Genomic DNA, 16,300 nt, shown 5'->3' with positions numbered 1-16,300 from the left:
GATCTTGTTACTTTCTTATTATTGGGTCTTATCTAGTTGACCTGTTGATAATCAGTTTATCAGAAGAACAGATTATATACTATTGGAGATTATTTTATTTCCAAAAGAAACTTTTAATTTTTACTTGAAGTTTCTGTGATGATGAATGAAAATAACTTTATAGAGTATTGAATAAAAATACAATAGAAGTAAGAATGTACATTTAATGTTTTATTTTTAACATTTAAAATTTATTTTATTCAGTAACCTTTTTAATTTAGAAACACTTGGATGGGCTCAAAGGATAGAAATCAATAAGAAATAATCTTTTTCCCATTGAGAAAGGATATCCATAGTTCAGAGTTAAAATATAGTTTTTTGAAATGACTTAAAGTATCCTATTTATTATTCTTTATTTCACTCTTTAAAAAGATTTTTAAAAGTAATAGTATTATCAGGCTTTGAAATAATTAAATAATTAATACTAAGTACAGTGTCAGTTTTTATATACCAGTGGTCTTCTACATGTTCCTGCCAACGTTTATATTGTTCTCACACCTTGGTTAAATGTGTGTGTGTGTCCCCATGACATAAATGTCTTAAACATTTTTTACTTGTCCTTAATATTTAGACAACACCAATTAATCATTAGAGAAGAATACCATAATATCATAGACACTTTTTTAAGAGCATGCTATTTGTTAACTTATTTCTGTTAACAAAAGATTATACCTTTAACATTTTCTTCCAGAAGAAAAAAGATAATCTAATGACAATATTATATGTTAATAATATTTCAAAACCAGAAAAAATAAAAATAATTTTTAAAGATATTGTGATGAATTTTCTTAGATAAATAAGTAAACAGATTAATATTTTTGCATTTTAACCTAAGCAGTGCAATATTTGGCAAAGAATTACATTATTATTAAAATACAACCTCCTGAGTTTTATATAGGCTGTTTAATAATACTGCTCTTTAATGGTCTGATGATTCACTAGAATTCAGTTACTTCATTATAACAGTAAGCACTTTGGAGGGACTGATTCAGACAACAACTTTTTGTACCTATGTAATAGAACGCCTCTTTAGAAACATGTCAGTGTCCTACAAAACATAATTTGAATAGTGAGATTTGAAGAGATATTGTGTCAAAGAGCTTGATGTAAATTTTGCTTTCTGATGTCTCCTATCTCATGAGCAAAGATTTACTCAGTAGAAAGCTTTCATTTTACATAGTAAGGTAGATAGGGAAGGAAGGAGGTAGGTATGGTTAGGTAGATATTTCCAAGGAAACAAGAGAGAAAACAGTTTAGTCATTGATCTTTTTTTAATGCTGATATCATAGCTGTTGATGAATTCTGAAAATTTTTAATTGAAAGAGTTTTAGATTTGTTAAAATGCATTAGATTTTCTCATTTTTAAAAAAAGGCAGTAAGCCTCCATTGAGGGTTATGGAAGGGAACTCTGGAATTAAGGGGATTAACTATGAACTATAATCCTGTAGATTTTGTTGTTGTTGTTCAGTCTCTAAGTCATGTCCAACTCTGCGAACCCATGGACGACAGCACACCAGGTTTCCTGTCCTTCACTAGCTCTCAGAGTTTGCTCAAACTCATGTCCATTGAGTAGTGATGCCATCCAGCCATCTCATCCTACGTCACCCCCTTCATTTACTTGTAGGAATTTTAGGCCAATATGAAGTTTTTCAGTGGTAGCCCAAATCACTTGGTAATCTCGTTAAGTATTCAGCGGCTCTGCCAACTAAATATAACTCAGATCTACTTCAGAGAGACAAATGTGACACTCTGCTGTAGAATCTATTTTTAAATGATGCTTTGTTTTTGTGTTTGAAAAGAATGATTAGCATTTTTCTAAACTTTATACTTTTATCATTAATTATTGGTGAACGTAAAAATCTATGTATGTCTATGTTGGTTTTTACATAAAAGCTACGTATTTCAGACTAGAGAGGCATAACCAACAAATGCTTTCTTGTGCTTATAGTCAAAATTAAAGGCTTTAAATAGTCTTTTGAATAGATATATAGAGAGGAGCATAGTTAATGATTTTCTGAATATCATCTCTTTTGTGGACATAAGTCTGCATTCTGTATCAAATAATATAACATACTTTAATATATTTTTAAGCCAGTCTTTTTTGTTTAGCTTTATCTAAAGTTGATACATCCCACTGTTTCAGAAATCTTTCCATTTCAGGTTTTTCCAGCCAAAAACAAAGCACCTTTATATTGGCCTGTCAGAACTTAAAAGGCAAAGCAATCTTAAAAAGGAATCCAGATTTGTGTGGACAATTTCAAGTGGCTAATTTTTGAGCCCCTCAAATGTGAAAGGATGGGAGGAGGCTTCTATGATCATAGTTAGGCAAGTAAATTTTTAAATTACAACTGTAACTTAAACTGATACAAGAAACCCCATAAAGCTGTATTCACATGGGTGCTTAAACTCCATGCTGAAATCTCTTGAGGTAGTAAAAAGCAGGAATTCTTAAAAGTCTCAAAATGTTTTATTTTTTTAGGATTTCTGGATTTTAAGGACTTTATAAATATTGGGTGAATATAGCTCAACTCATTCTCTGTATAATCTAAGGGAAAACAGAAACTATGTCAGTATCCTACAGTTGCATCTTGCCTTTTTCTTCTAAAATCTGGGGGAAGGAAGTAGTATTTTTCATCAGCAGGTGGGCACCATCATCATTTTAAATCAATTTTTAATCTTTCCTTGTCCTTTATACTTGAAATAACTAATAGAGATATACCTATGTGCCCGTTGGAAATACTACTTAAAACCCTGTACTGCCTGTGATCTCAAAAATTTATGGTACATTCCCATCTCTCTGAAGAATTCTCCTCATAGTTGCCCAGCTTTGCTTATGTATCCCATATTGTCAGGTTGGCACAATCCCAAGACAGCGAACATCACAGAATGAAAATACCCACCCTAAACACTTTTATAACCTTGTGCCCTTTTCAAAGAAAAGCCAACACTATAGCAGTAAACCTAAGTACAGGAATTTATGCGATGTGGGAAGTGATGATTTGTGTGGAATAACGAAAAACTTTATCCTTGATTTACTACTTTCAAAATAAACTCCCAGAATATAAAATAAGATGAAAAAGCGTGTAAAGAGACTTTCCCCATATTATTCATCCCTAAAGGTGCTGTATCATTTGCATCAATCTTGACATAGCATCTGAAGGATTTTGATTGAATAATTTTATTTATATAAGCAGTCCAGTCTCACTATGGTAAAGAAAGATATGATTGGCCATGGCATTATTTTAGTGCAACAACAATTAGTTGCCTATGTGTTGGCATAAATCTTTATGAATTATGTAAGAGCTCTGTAAAGGCAAACAGAAAGCATGTGTAAGAAGCATGCCAAGTATGATAGAATATCTCTTAACAGTCTGGATTATATGGCAGGAGCCAGAATTTCTTAAGTATTTTTAGGGAAGGCTCTATCATTTTCATATGTCATAACAATAACAACACCAAATACATGCTGTAAGAGTCTTTGTACTGTTCTTGTAAGAGACTTGGAAATACAATAATCTCAAGGCAGAGAGATGTTAAAAGGGATAGCCATTATTATTTTACCACACACACAAAAAAAGAAAAATCGTGACAAAGAAAGTTACAGATAAAGACTGAAACAAGTTATATCAGTAGAGACATAAATCATATCCAGATATTCTGGTTTTGAGGTCATTGCACCCCACTAACTTTAATAAAATGCAGGAGTTGTTGATAAGCTCATACTTAAGTTTGTTTTGCTGAATTTGTAAACATAATCGCAAGGGAGAAAAATGCCATTTACATCAGTGATTAAAGAAAAAAAGTGTGTTTCCTTATGTCACTTTGAAAATAATAACTTCAATTTAAAATATAGTAAGGGGACACAGTCAGAAAAGTAATCTTTAGAATTGTATACTTCTGCATTCCAGTCTGCACTGAATTTGCTTGTCAGTGCTTGCAAAAGGTGCTTAGCCCCATCCTATGAAGAAAATATTAGAAATACCTTGTTTCAGCATCACAAGACTGCAACCTGGTTGACCAGGATGGCTTCAATCAGGTTGTATCTTGACAACTGAAAATTAGCCTTAGACCTAAGTAGAAAATGAATTTACCTTCTTTTGTACAGACCTATAATATAATAAATGCATTCTTGGGAACCAAGAGAGTTTATAAAATTTGAGTAGAGATTTACTTTGGTACCTGTTCTTCTAGTGCTAAATGCAGTATTGGTGTATTATGTAATGTTCTGAGATCTTAAGTGCTCTGCTACTGCTAAGTCACTTCAGTCATGTCCCACTCTGTGCAACCCCATAGACGGCAGCCCACCAGGCTCCCCCGTCCCTGGGATTCTCCAGGCAAGAATACCGGAGTGGGTTGCCATTTCCTTCTCCAGTGCATGAAAGTGAAAAGTGAAAGGGAAGTCGCTCAGTCGTGTCCAACTCTTAGCAACCCCATGGACTGCAGCCCACCAGGCTCCTCCATCCATGGGATTTTCCAGGCAAGAGTACTGGAGTGGGGTGCCATTGCCTTCTCCATTAAGTGCTCTAGAAGGCACTAAATAACTATTGAATATTTATCTGACCTGTATTGATTACTGAAACTACTGAGTTAGTGGCTGAATATACCTGTATATCACTGCCCAGTATATGTTTTAATTATGCTAAGTGAAATAAGTCAGAGAAAAAAGTAGATACTGTATGATATCACTTCTATGCAGAATCTAAAATATACGGCAAACTAGTGAATAAAACAAAAATGCAGACTCACAGATATAGAGAACAGACTAGTGGTTACCAGAGGGAAGGGGGAGGGGGAGGGGCAAGATGCGGGTGGGGGCAAAGGTGTTTTTATTGGATCATGGGAAATCATGTGTATGAAACTTGAAAATTGTAAAGCACTATAGAATTTAAAGAATAAGTCAATCTTCTTATTAAAAAACAGAATGTCATGATAATGTAAGGAAATGCTCGTTGTATATTTGATATTATAAACTCATTTAGAATCAAGTTAAAAACATGCGCTTTTAATTTGTTTAAATATAGTTTCTAGTATCCATATTTGTGCCCTCAATTTTAGGAAAATATTACTTAATTTGATTTAGCTATGAAAAAAGGTCTTTATCAATCACCACTTGATTTTTATTAGCCAAAGGTAATTTGAAGGCTGCTTAGCCTAAAAATTACTGAGACAAATAAATAAGTAGACTAGGGCATAAATTGGAAACTTTATATTAACATATATTTGATAAGATTTTTAAGATTTTTTTTTTTACAACTAACATTTGTGTACCTCTTATGAAAGGTAGTAAAAGAAAGTTAAAAGTTTCAAAACTGTATAAAAATATTCCCAAACTGTATTATTTATTTAAGGACTTTGTAGACCAGGTTTTACCAGAAGCATAACATTAATTTTTAATTTAGAAGAGACTGATATGTCAGTAGGGGTAACATGCATATTAGATATGATATTACCTTACCTCTTCAATTATATCTAGATGTCGGGTTTCTGTGTGTTTTATAAAGAATGATGGGGAGTTGATATAGCCCATTAGGTGTGGTATTTGTGATCATTTTGGTTCCATCTCTTGAACTTGTTCATTTTGATAGTGCATTATCTTCCTAAGATTCTGGTTGGTGTTTAAATTTCAGTTACTGAAGGTCATTATTCATATTTTAACTGGACTAAAAAGTTTTTAATGCCAGCATTAACTTTTGAATTACGCTTGCGCTCTTAGACTTTACAGCATGTTTAGTTTCTTTTCATTTCTTATTAGTATTTTTCAGTACTTAATAGTCTCCTGCTCCCACCTCCAACAAGAACTCTCCTCTCTGTTCAGCATCAGAAACATTTTTCTCTTTGGCATGTGCTTTTAGTTCCCCAAGCAGTATAAGCAAATTGGAAAGTTCAGCTGTCATTCTTGGAAGGTCATAGATCACACTAGCAGCCTGAGTAATCCAAGAGGTTTTAAGTATCATAGCATTTAGTTTAAAGTGAAATTTGCTCTGACAGAGCTGGCAGACCAATAGGAAAAAGAAATATTTGTGCTTAGAGAAGTGCATATGTAGAGACCAAGAGCCTAACTGATGGCTGGAAGTGATTTCAGTCTAAAAAAACAAATCATTAAGAGAGTGCATAGGGGTAAAATACACAGTTCATATTTTAAAGAGTCTCAAAATGAACCAGCAACTAAGGTTAGCATTATATAGTAATTAGCTGTGGTGTTCAGGCTTTAACTCACTCGATACCAGACAGTATGGTCAAACTATCACTGTGAAAACATCGCTACTTAAACTTTCTACTTTAAGCCTACAGCAGTAATTTTTGTACCTTAAAAAAACCAAAGTATTATGACAGATTATATAAATGTTGAACCAGTAACAGACAAACAATTCTTTAAAAGAGGTGCTAATGACTCAGTTTATTGACCTAGGGGTTACTTAAGCAGCTCAGCAAGTTCCCTTAACATTTGGTGGTATGAACTGAGGCATTACTTGATATTATAGAACTGCTAATTTCAAGAAGTCCTTGTACTAAATTGAAGAAATTCAAGTTAAAGATTACAAGATGATATACTTTCATTAAAAGATTGCTATAGAACTTTTGAGACCACTATAGATTTCAGTAAGAATTCACTCCAGCATCACAGTCACATCTGACAACTTCTATGAGGCACCTATTAGAGCGCTACAACACTGCTACAGATAAGAGAAAAGAAAATATCTTTTGTCAGCTCCAGTCATTTCTTTCAAGTCATTGTTCTGTTCAAGAAAGCCAGTTTTGAGTCACAGAAATATAGGACTTATAAATTGTTTCCTTTGATGTGCAAAGCAGATTAATAAGAGTAAAGTAGAAGGGACTCCAGCAAGATGGTAAACTAACCTGACTTGGGTACCCCTTCCTATATAGATATAGAAAAGGTAGAATATAACCCTACATGACACACACAAAAGACCTACCACAAGAATATTGAACTAGGTATAGGTTACATGGTATAGAAAGATAAAACTGAATTCTAAATTCCCTATATAGAGCCTGGAACTTCAACAAGCTGCCTTTTTCTCTTCAGTTGAAAAGAGGACTAGATGATTTTAATTCACCAGCCCAGAAAAGTAACTAAAATTTGTCTTCTGCCCTCAGACCCTAGATAGGGTCTTAGATGGGGAAGATAGTCACTCATGAGGGAGAGGAATCATACACTTGGTCCATGCAAACATGTGGAGTCAGAATTTATACTATACATCTAGTTCAGGAAACCCCAAGTCAAGAAATTATCTTTCAAATGGTTTCAGGACAGTGAAACCCAGGACCTTGATGTATGATAAATATGGAACCTCTCAGTAGAAGTGTTCCCAAGCTCAACAGCTAGCAGACAGGCAAAAAACAACAAAAAAAACCTAAAAGTTGAACACAGTAAAAAATTATGAAGCTCCTGAAGAAAGAGACTGTCATGAAGAAATGTCAGAAGCAATGGCAAAAGACCTAGGGTGCCCAAGAACTGGAGTTAATATAAGAATCTAAATGAGATTGTAAAAAGTTTTTTAAAAATAAAAAGGGCTAGATAATATAATATGAAAAAGTACCAACTGTAATATCTCCACATGAAAAATATAATCATTAAACTAGGCTTGTAGATGGGTTAAATAACAAATTAAGATGTATAATAAGTATAAATTGAATGATATTAGGAGAGTGTCCATGAAATGGAACTTCTTTGAATTTGAAATAAATCAATGACTATTTTACACATGCTTTTTCTATCATTAGTACAAATTGGTTTTTATCTGAAGCATCTGAGTAGAGTAACTAAATTGAAATTGAAAGGATTTACCCCTGAGGTGGTATTTTCCCCTTAGAACTGACAGGTGTCTTTTCCAAAAAAAATTTTTAGTAGTTCCAAATTTATACATTAAATACAACCTCCCACTCCTACTATCATTTACCCTTAATTTTGAGAAAACTATTACTTAGTTTGATTTCACAAAGAATATGATTTTTTGAAGATTCTCTAGCCATTTAATTTTATCAGAATAAAGGAAAAGGTGATAATCATGCATATAAAAGATTAAAAGAAAACTAAATGGAAAGTGTCAGCTAAATTACATATATTGGTGAAACTCATTAAAAGACTGCTTCACTCTACTCCTTTTCTCAATAATACAAAGGCTCAAGCCAAAAACAAAAAGTAACACCTTTGAGCAACCTAAAATATCTATCTACTGTATATACATTTATAGAAACAAAGTGTTATTGACAAGTTAAATGATAATTTTAGAAGCTTTCCTGTGACAGTAGTACTTTAACATTATAAATGCAGTACATTTTTCAGTGTCCAGGACAATCAGCATCTTCTGTTCTTTTCATATGCCGCCTCATTCACAAACTTTTTGTAAATGAATAATAAGAGATTCCTATTTAATTCAACTGCTTAAATATATATAAATTATATCAAATATATAAATTGAATATATAAATTATATGAAAAAGCAATGGAAACCACATTCTGTCAATGTTAAATATGCTGAGAAGCTTAAATTTGATGAAGCTTGCTTTCAAACTTTGTAAAAGTGGTACTCAGTGATAAAGCAAGCTCTCCATCTAGTGGTAGACCTGTAAATTGCAAACACATATTTTGATTAAATAATGCATCATTATTTATAATGCATATAAATGTGGCTCATTTGTATTGTATTCAAAGATGGCTCAGTGGTAAAGAATCCACTTGCCAATGCAGGAGACGCAAGTTTGATCCCTGGGTCGGGAAAATCCCCTGGAGAAGGAAATGGCAACCCACTCTAGTATTCTTGCCTGAGAATTCCCATGGACAGAGAAGCCTGGCAGGCTACAGTCTACTGGGTCTCAAGAGTCGAACATGGCTTACCGACTGAACGACAACAGCAACAACATACAAGTGTTAGGTATAGTTTTATAGGCATTATCTCATTCAATCCACACTTCTCTTGTTGCTATATATATGACTTTCCAGAAAAAAATATGTTTCTCTGTGCCAGAATAACCCAACTCTTCCTATTCAATAAAAAGACAAACTGCTTCTACAGTCTGATTTCTTCTATTAATACATGGAGTACTACAACCTCTTAGTTATTTGATGAAACATATTCCCATATTAAAGGGGTAAAAAATGTTTCATTCCAGTTAATTATAGCTTCAAACTTTTGGCCATTTTTGAAATTCTTTCTCTTCATTCTCAGTTAATAAATAGTAAAGGTATAGCTTAAAAATCCATTTCAAAAGAGAAAAGATACCTTTTTGTCATGAAATGTAGCATATCTGATCATAGTTAGTTCTGCCATTGCCTCTACAGACTTACGGTACTTCACATATGGACAGCCTTAATATTCTCTTAAATGTGCCCTGTGCTGTTGCTTCTCAACTGCTTGTCACCCCAGTTATCTTTCTAAAACACAGAAGTAAGTTGTTTCCCTTCTTAAAAACCACTGACAATTCTCCAGAAGTATTTGATTCTTAGTGTGGCATATGAGGGCTTCACAGGTGGTGCTGGTGGTGAAGAACACGCCTGCCAATACGGAGATGTAAGAGACACAGGTTCAGTCCCTGAGTTGGGAAGATCCCCTGGAGGAAGGCATGGAAACCCACTCTGGTATACTTGCTGGGAAAATCCCATGGACAGAGGAACCTGGAGGGCTATAATCCATAGGGTCACAAAGAGTCAGACACAACTGAAGTGACTTAGCATGGACACACGCATGTGGCATATGAAGAGCTTTCAAAATCCAGTCTTAAAATTCCCTCTTTCTGCCTTTTATCTCCTGCTGCTGCTTCCATTGCAAATCGTTTGCTCTTCTTCAGCCTTTTCTCTTGCTCAGGCTGTCACATTACCAGGAATTTTCTCTTTCCACTTGTGAAATCCTGCTTTTCCTTTAAGATTCATCCATTCATGCAATCAAATGCTTTTTGAAATTCCATTCCATGTCAGAAATAATATTAGATGCTAGTGGGAAGGCAATAGATAAGATAGTTCTTACCATTCATGGTGCTTACAACAAATTACTATGTCAGGAAGTGACAGATACATTAAAAGGCAAAGTGTTTTCTATAAAGGCTTTGTAGTTCTTGAGATTCTCCTGTAACAATTTGTACAACCTCTGGTATATTCTCACATTGTATTAAATGTTTGATCCTATTCTCCTCTGTGGTAATTTATAAATGTACTAGGGTAACACAGCATATTATCAGATTTTGTTTCCGTGTTAGTTGCCGCCAGTCCATGGTCAGGGACCATGTCTTGTTTATTTTACTGCCTTCCAAGCACCACATCCTTTGTTTTTAACATTGACTCTCAACACTATATTTAGCACATTATAGAAACTCATGTACTATTTGAATGGATGGATGTACAAAGGACATAGACATAAACTTCCCGTGACAAATCATACTTAAGCTGAAATTATAAATTTATCTGATGATAAATTTACAGTCTACTTAGAAAGAAAGATAAACATACTGACTTTGGTTCTATGATCAGTATACTGGAGTAATTAATAAAAAGAATGAGCTGTTCTAGAAGACTATTACTAAATTATTTTATACAGTGTTATAATATCCTGGAGCTGTTTCCTCCAAAAAATGCTAAATCCTTTCACTTGACAATCCCAAAAGAATTCCAGCCTTCAGTATTATCTTATAGATCACAAAGATAGATAATTAATATATCACTGTTTCCTACTTGTAAATATATTGTCATGAAAGATTTTAGCATAGGGAGAACAGAATCCCCAAAGAAAGACCCAAGCTAAAAACATGAAATTAAACATGGTAGTTTTAAGTTATCAATTTCATGTGTGTCCATGTGTATATTACACACAGTTGTACACATACACAGTCAATGTAAGCCATATTGCAGTAATGATACCTTAAAATTTTCATTCAAGATCAACACAGTTTGGGCCTATATTAGCGAAGAGTCAGAAACAGGATCTCATCTTTATGTTCTATGCTGGTTTCAGACCACATAAGTACTGCCTTCGTTTCAGCTTATTTTAAGATAAATACTGGAAAAAAAAAATCAAAATGCTTTAGAAAGCAAATGATTTTAGAGATCATGTCATGAGGATTGATTAAATGAGAGTTGTAAAGTAGTCATATTAAAGAATAATTAGACTTCTTGTGTGGTTTGAGAAGGTAATTCTAGGACCAATAGAACCAGATTTCAGCTCACTATCATAAAGAACTTTCTAATGGTTTGATATATCTATAGAAGGGGTGAACTGCCTTGACAGTGTAGTATGATGGAAGTGTTATGACAAGAACTGTATAGACCCTGTAAAAGGTGTTGTGAATGAAAGGGTAGAATAGATTATTTCTAAGAATGTTTACAAGTCAAAGATACTATGCGTCTGTGAAAAGAGAACTTGACTTGAGTGTATCCTTCTTTTTTTTTCCTGCAGTATCCACTAACATATTCATGATTTGCTTTGCATTCGTTTTGCTGACGTGGAAATTTCAAAGAAGAAAAAACTTGCATTGCTTTTATCTAACATTAATAAAATAATGATAATGCTTTTCACTTATGCAGCACTTTTCACCCAAGGATTTCAAAGTGCTTTACAAATACGCACTAATTAAGCCTCACAAACAGCCAGAGGTAGGTGATTTTTCTGTTTCTACAGGAATGCCATCTTCTCTGGCACAGAAGTCTCAGCAGCGCCTCGGAGTGCCTAGGACTCCCTGCCGGCTGCCATCCCCTTGTCATGTGCTGCATGTGAAGCATCACTTGTCATATCTGGATTTCTTTTTTTCCTCCCTCTCTGAATCATCTCAAGTTTATAATTCTAATGAATGCTGTTGAAAATTTATTCTGAAGCCTTGTAAATATTACAGAAAATTTAGTCTTTTGCTTGCTGAATGCTAATTAGATCTCTAAATGATTGTTTAAAAATAAAACCTAGGTGTGGTTTCAATTTGAACTTTAAATATATATTTTTACTTAGGAAGAACTTACTATTTTTTTTAAGTACCCCAAAATCATTGTTCTTGGGACATGAAACTTAATAGCAAATGGATTGGAGGGGGTCTTACCTTTCCTAGGTGTCTTTCCACAGCAAACAGTAGCCATTTTCTTTAGAATTATATATTTTCAAGAAACAGTATTTGCGTTTGGTATTTTTCTAATTGAGAGGTCTAGAATATGATATCTGGATGTTGAGGTTAAGTAAAGGTGAAATGACACCACATAATCAGTCTTGTAAAGAAAACGTGGTCTAGTGGTGGCATATTCTAATCTAAAGGAACACACAGCTTTTTATGTAGGTTAGGGTACCAGGAAGAGACTACCTACTTACAGAAACACACATGCAAGTTTGGGTAAAATTCCAATATAAACAGCCAAATACACGAAGTCTCGTCTGAAGCAGGTTGGTCACATAGAGCAAAAGCAGGTACGGCATATCACAGTAGTTTCTCTTGGTTCGCAAGGGCCCTGGTGACGGCGTGCAAGTGGCTTTAATACTGTGTACTCTTAAGTCAAGTCTTAGTGGATTAGGAAAAGACAGTTTTTGCTGTGACACTTCCTTTTATTTTCATGTGTCTATCCCTTTCCAGCAGAATTTATATAATCTATCTGCTTCTATTCGGAAAACTTACATTAGGCTCTCCTGGTTTTGAACCAGATTCAGCATTAACAAGGCTACATCTTTATGCCAAGGGAGAAAATAAAGCATCCACATGTCCCAAAAGAATATCTATCTCCAGGTTTTAGCATCCCCAGAAGTCTAACTTCCCCACTATATTAGAACCAAATAAGTGACTAAAGAATCAAACTATTCTGTTTCAGAGTTAATTTTACTTAGAAGATATTAATTGTAGGGATATGATTGATCTTTCATAATATAAAAGGATGTAGGACTTACATGAGAGTTATCACCCAAACTGGTTACAATGTTTCAGATATTCTTTAAACAGCAATTCGATCATGATGGATAATTTTAGAAAAACTCATTTTATGAGTTGATTTCAAATTCTCTTATTTGAAAAATTTTCCCAAATGGTATTTATGGAACTTCAAAAAATCGGCTTGTGTGTTGTCACTGGGTTGAGTGCATAAATAAAAGTTTATCACAGTAAAGCTGCAGGCTTGGAAATTCAAACTCTGATGTTCAAGGTTTGGTCTTACTTTCACTGACATGGGGATACATAATTCTTATCAAAAAATGTGACTGACATAAAAACAATATCCATTTGTCAATTTACAATGAAAGTATAATTATCAGGCAGATAAACTTAATGTCTTGTTGGCAGGTCATATGAGGAAAGAGTAATTAGACATTTGCTTATTGGTCATAGAAATAAAAAATAGCTTTGCAGTTTGAATATATAATAACTTCAGACTCAGAACCTTTGTTGAGGCCCCTTCTTCAATGAGGACAAGCCTGTGAAAATGGTCATGTAGACCTGATGATGTTATAAGTCACACCAAGGAGTTGCTTGGGTTGGTTCTACTACAGCGTTGCCTCTGAAGAGCTCCTTATTCTGTGCCAACATGGCTGACAGACTCGCTTCTCAGTATCATCATCACGTTTTAGATAGAATTGCGGTCATATTGTTCTGTTGTGAGATGTTCTGTTTTGAAGGCACTTTTGCATATATATTCACTGATCAATCATATGCCTCTTGTTTCCAAGTTCTTGAAAGTAGTCTCACCACAGCTGCTAGACTGATAAAGACAAAATTAAATCAAGTTTTACCTAAGTCTCCTGCTATTTAGCTTCAGAAGAGATGCTTTAAAATGTAAGGAGGAAGTAGCTGAAAGATGAAAAAGGAAAGGAGCTAAAATCCACAGGCTATATAGCCATCCTTTATGTAATTGAGAGTTGTTTAGTTACATGAGTATTTGTTAGCCTTAGTGCTTCAAGGGAAAATTTTTCAATGGCCAACTTTTCCTGTTTTTAAACTGATACAGATGTGTCTAGTCATGGACTCCATTAATTTCTAAAACATCTTTAAAGCTGCCTCTTAGGGTAATAATTTCCCTTTATCAGAAAATTTAATCTTTTTTTTCATGGGACCAAAGTGGGAAGGACATACTTACATTTTGGCATTTCAAAATAAAATTCAGACTTAAACATTTCAAACAGCTTTTAGAAATAACAGACACAATTTTTGATATAGAAGGAGCCCAAAAGTTTGATCTGTCCAGGATCTTTCATTACAGATTCTAACATAAACCTTGTATTTCAGAAATCCCATTCCCCTGCAAGGTAGATTCACATCAATTATTAACATATGCCCTTTATTTTTAGTATTTAGTCCTAATCCAACACATGCACACAAATTATTTAAAACCTTAACATTTTAATAGTTACTTCTAAAGTGTTTTAACTTATAATCTTATGTTGTAAGAGGAAGTTACTGCCTATATGAATATATTTTTTAATCGTTGAGATTTTGCTGATAAAGGGGAAAGTGTCTTTCCATTTAGCATAATCTCAGTCTTAAATCATTTAAATATATTTATTTTTCAAAGCTTACATTTCTGCATTATAAATAATTTCTTTTGTTTGGAAATAAGCTCACTGGCATTCACTGCATGAGCTATGCATGAGCATGTTAGAGCTGCCACATTTGCCTGGCAAAATAAGTATCTTGTCATTTTGCTAAGTGTTTAATAATTCTCTGACTCTTTAAAAGTGCTTTTTCTTCTAAATTTATTATTAGATAAAATTTTTAAGTAATAGTTTATCCATGTTTCAATCTACATTTGTAACTTCAATCTACCGTTATAATCAGCTTGCTATAACTCAAAACATGCACTATTTAGTCTTTTTTTTTTTTTTTTGCATTGAAGAGTCAGAAGAAGAATTTGCATATCAAATCTGGCTAACTTCCAAATTTTAAAAAATTCTTTATCTTCTTTAGTCATAGTCTTGTATGATTTGGTTCTGAGTGAGAGATTACTGCTAAAACTCAATTGCATGTCCTTACTAATAGTGGATTAGTCCTATGGAATAGAGATCTTATTATAAATAGCAAAACTCTACTAGTTTTAATTTTATCATTTCCTAGCATTTCCATATTCTATTACTGATATTTGCTAACATGTAAAATATTTTCATATTCTGGCATATAAGCCATGTATGAATGTAATTTATTAAAACTTTTCTGATCTTTCTCTTTGCCCTGAATGATGCCTGGTGACAGAGATTTTTAACATTTTTAACATGTTATTAGAATTAAACAGTTATTAATAAACATTTTTATGGCTGTACTAATTTAAAGAAGAAAAAATAATAATAGCCAGCCACGTAAGTTATTTTGCTGCTAGAGAGAATTTCGGAGGTGTAAATCTCCAGGCCTCTTACTTGACCTGCATTGGGATGAAGAATATAACTGACTCTTCCTCTTTCTCTTTTTAGCCTTGGAATGGATGGCTTTGGCCAGTCTGTCGGCATTCTTGGACGCCCTGCCACAGCTTATGGATTCCGCCCTGATGAACCTTACTTCTATGGCTGTGGATCTCGATAAAGTCATCCCTCTCCTTGTGTGCTCTCAGTTGAGAAGGCGTCTGTGTGGGTTGGGTTAACTTTGAATCTCGGCCTAATAATGCATGTTGATACTGTTTGCAGGTCTGTGTCTCTCTTTAATTTTCCCTGTTGTTAGCTGCAGGTTAACTTGAACCCCTTCTGTCCTATGTTAAGTACAGTTGATGCTTGACCCTGTTCACTCATCAAACCACATCCCGATGCTGAGTACCATTTACCATGAGACTCAAAAGTGAATGCTGAAAAGCACCTAGACTGGAAAACAAACACTGCATTATGTACATTAATTGACTAACTTAATTTCTATTAAAAAGAAGCATAAAGTACAAATGAATTGGCAAAAATCATGTGTTTCTATTTAATGAGTTTCATTAGGAGTTACATGCTTATATAGAGTGCATATAAATTTTATTTTTTTCCTGCCCCTTTTTTCCCCCTTGTAAACTCTTGAGTATTTCACGTGATAGTGCTACCTTTAAAATTTATAAAAAGAATATCACCTTTTTTATTTCATGCCATGTGCCTGAAAGGTTGCTTCCCAAAGTTATTAACTATGATTTTTTGATTAATGGTGGAACATATGCTATAATTACATTGTGAGTAGAGTTTCTTCAGCAGTTAATTCAAATTAATTTTGTCTTTCTGATTTTAATATAGAAAACCTAGAACATATATTAGTATACATGAAACTAGGTTAGTATTGGGTTTTTTAATTTTATTATTCATGAAGTCTAAATTATGGAAAAGCTAAGTCTCATTGACAAAAA

The 16,300-nt window shown here is 33.7% G+C and overlaps 1 protein-coding gene across 4 annotated transcripts in view; it reads left to right on the top strand.

The window, feature by feature from the left end:
* KIFAP3 (kinesin associated protein 3) overlaps positions 1–15,877 on the top strand; it is a 153,474-nt gene extending 137,597 nt beyond the window's left edge. For 2 of the 4 annotated variants that reach the window (XM_059875386.1, XM_010813216.3), the window contains one exon: positions 15,408–15,867. In XM_059875386.1, the coding sequence (XP_059731369.1) occupies positions 15,408–15,516 (109 nt within the window). In that variant the 3' untranslated portion in view covers positions 15,517–15,867. 4 annotated transcript variants of the gene reach the window in all.
* The last annotated feature ends 423 nt before the right edge of the window (positions 15,878–16,300 follow it).

The sequence above is a fragment of the Bos taurus genome, chromosome 16, assembly GCF_002263795.3.
Source record: "Bos taurus isolate L1 Dominette 01449 registration number 42190680 breed Hereford chromosome 16, ARS-UCD2.0, whole genome shotgun sequence".
In the NCBI taxonomy this organism is placed as follows: Eukaryota; Metazoa; Chordata; class Mammalia; order Artiodactyla; family Bovidae; genus Bos; species Bos taurus.
The sequence above is the reverse complement of the archived record's forward strand: the minus strand, read 5'-3'. Positions and strand labels throughout refer to the sequence as shown.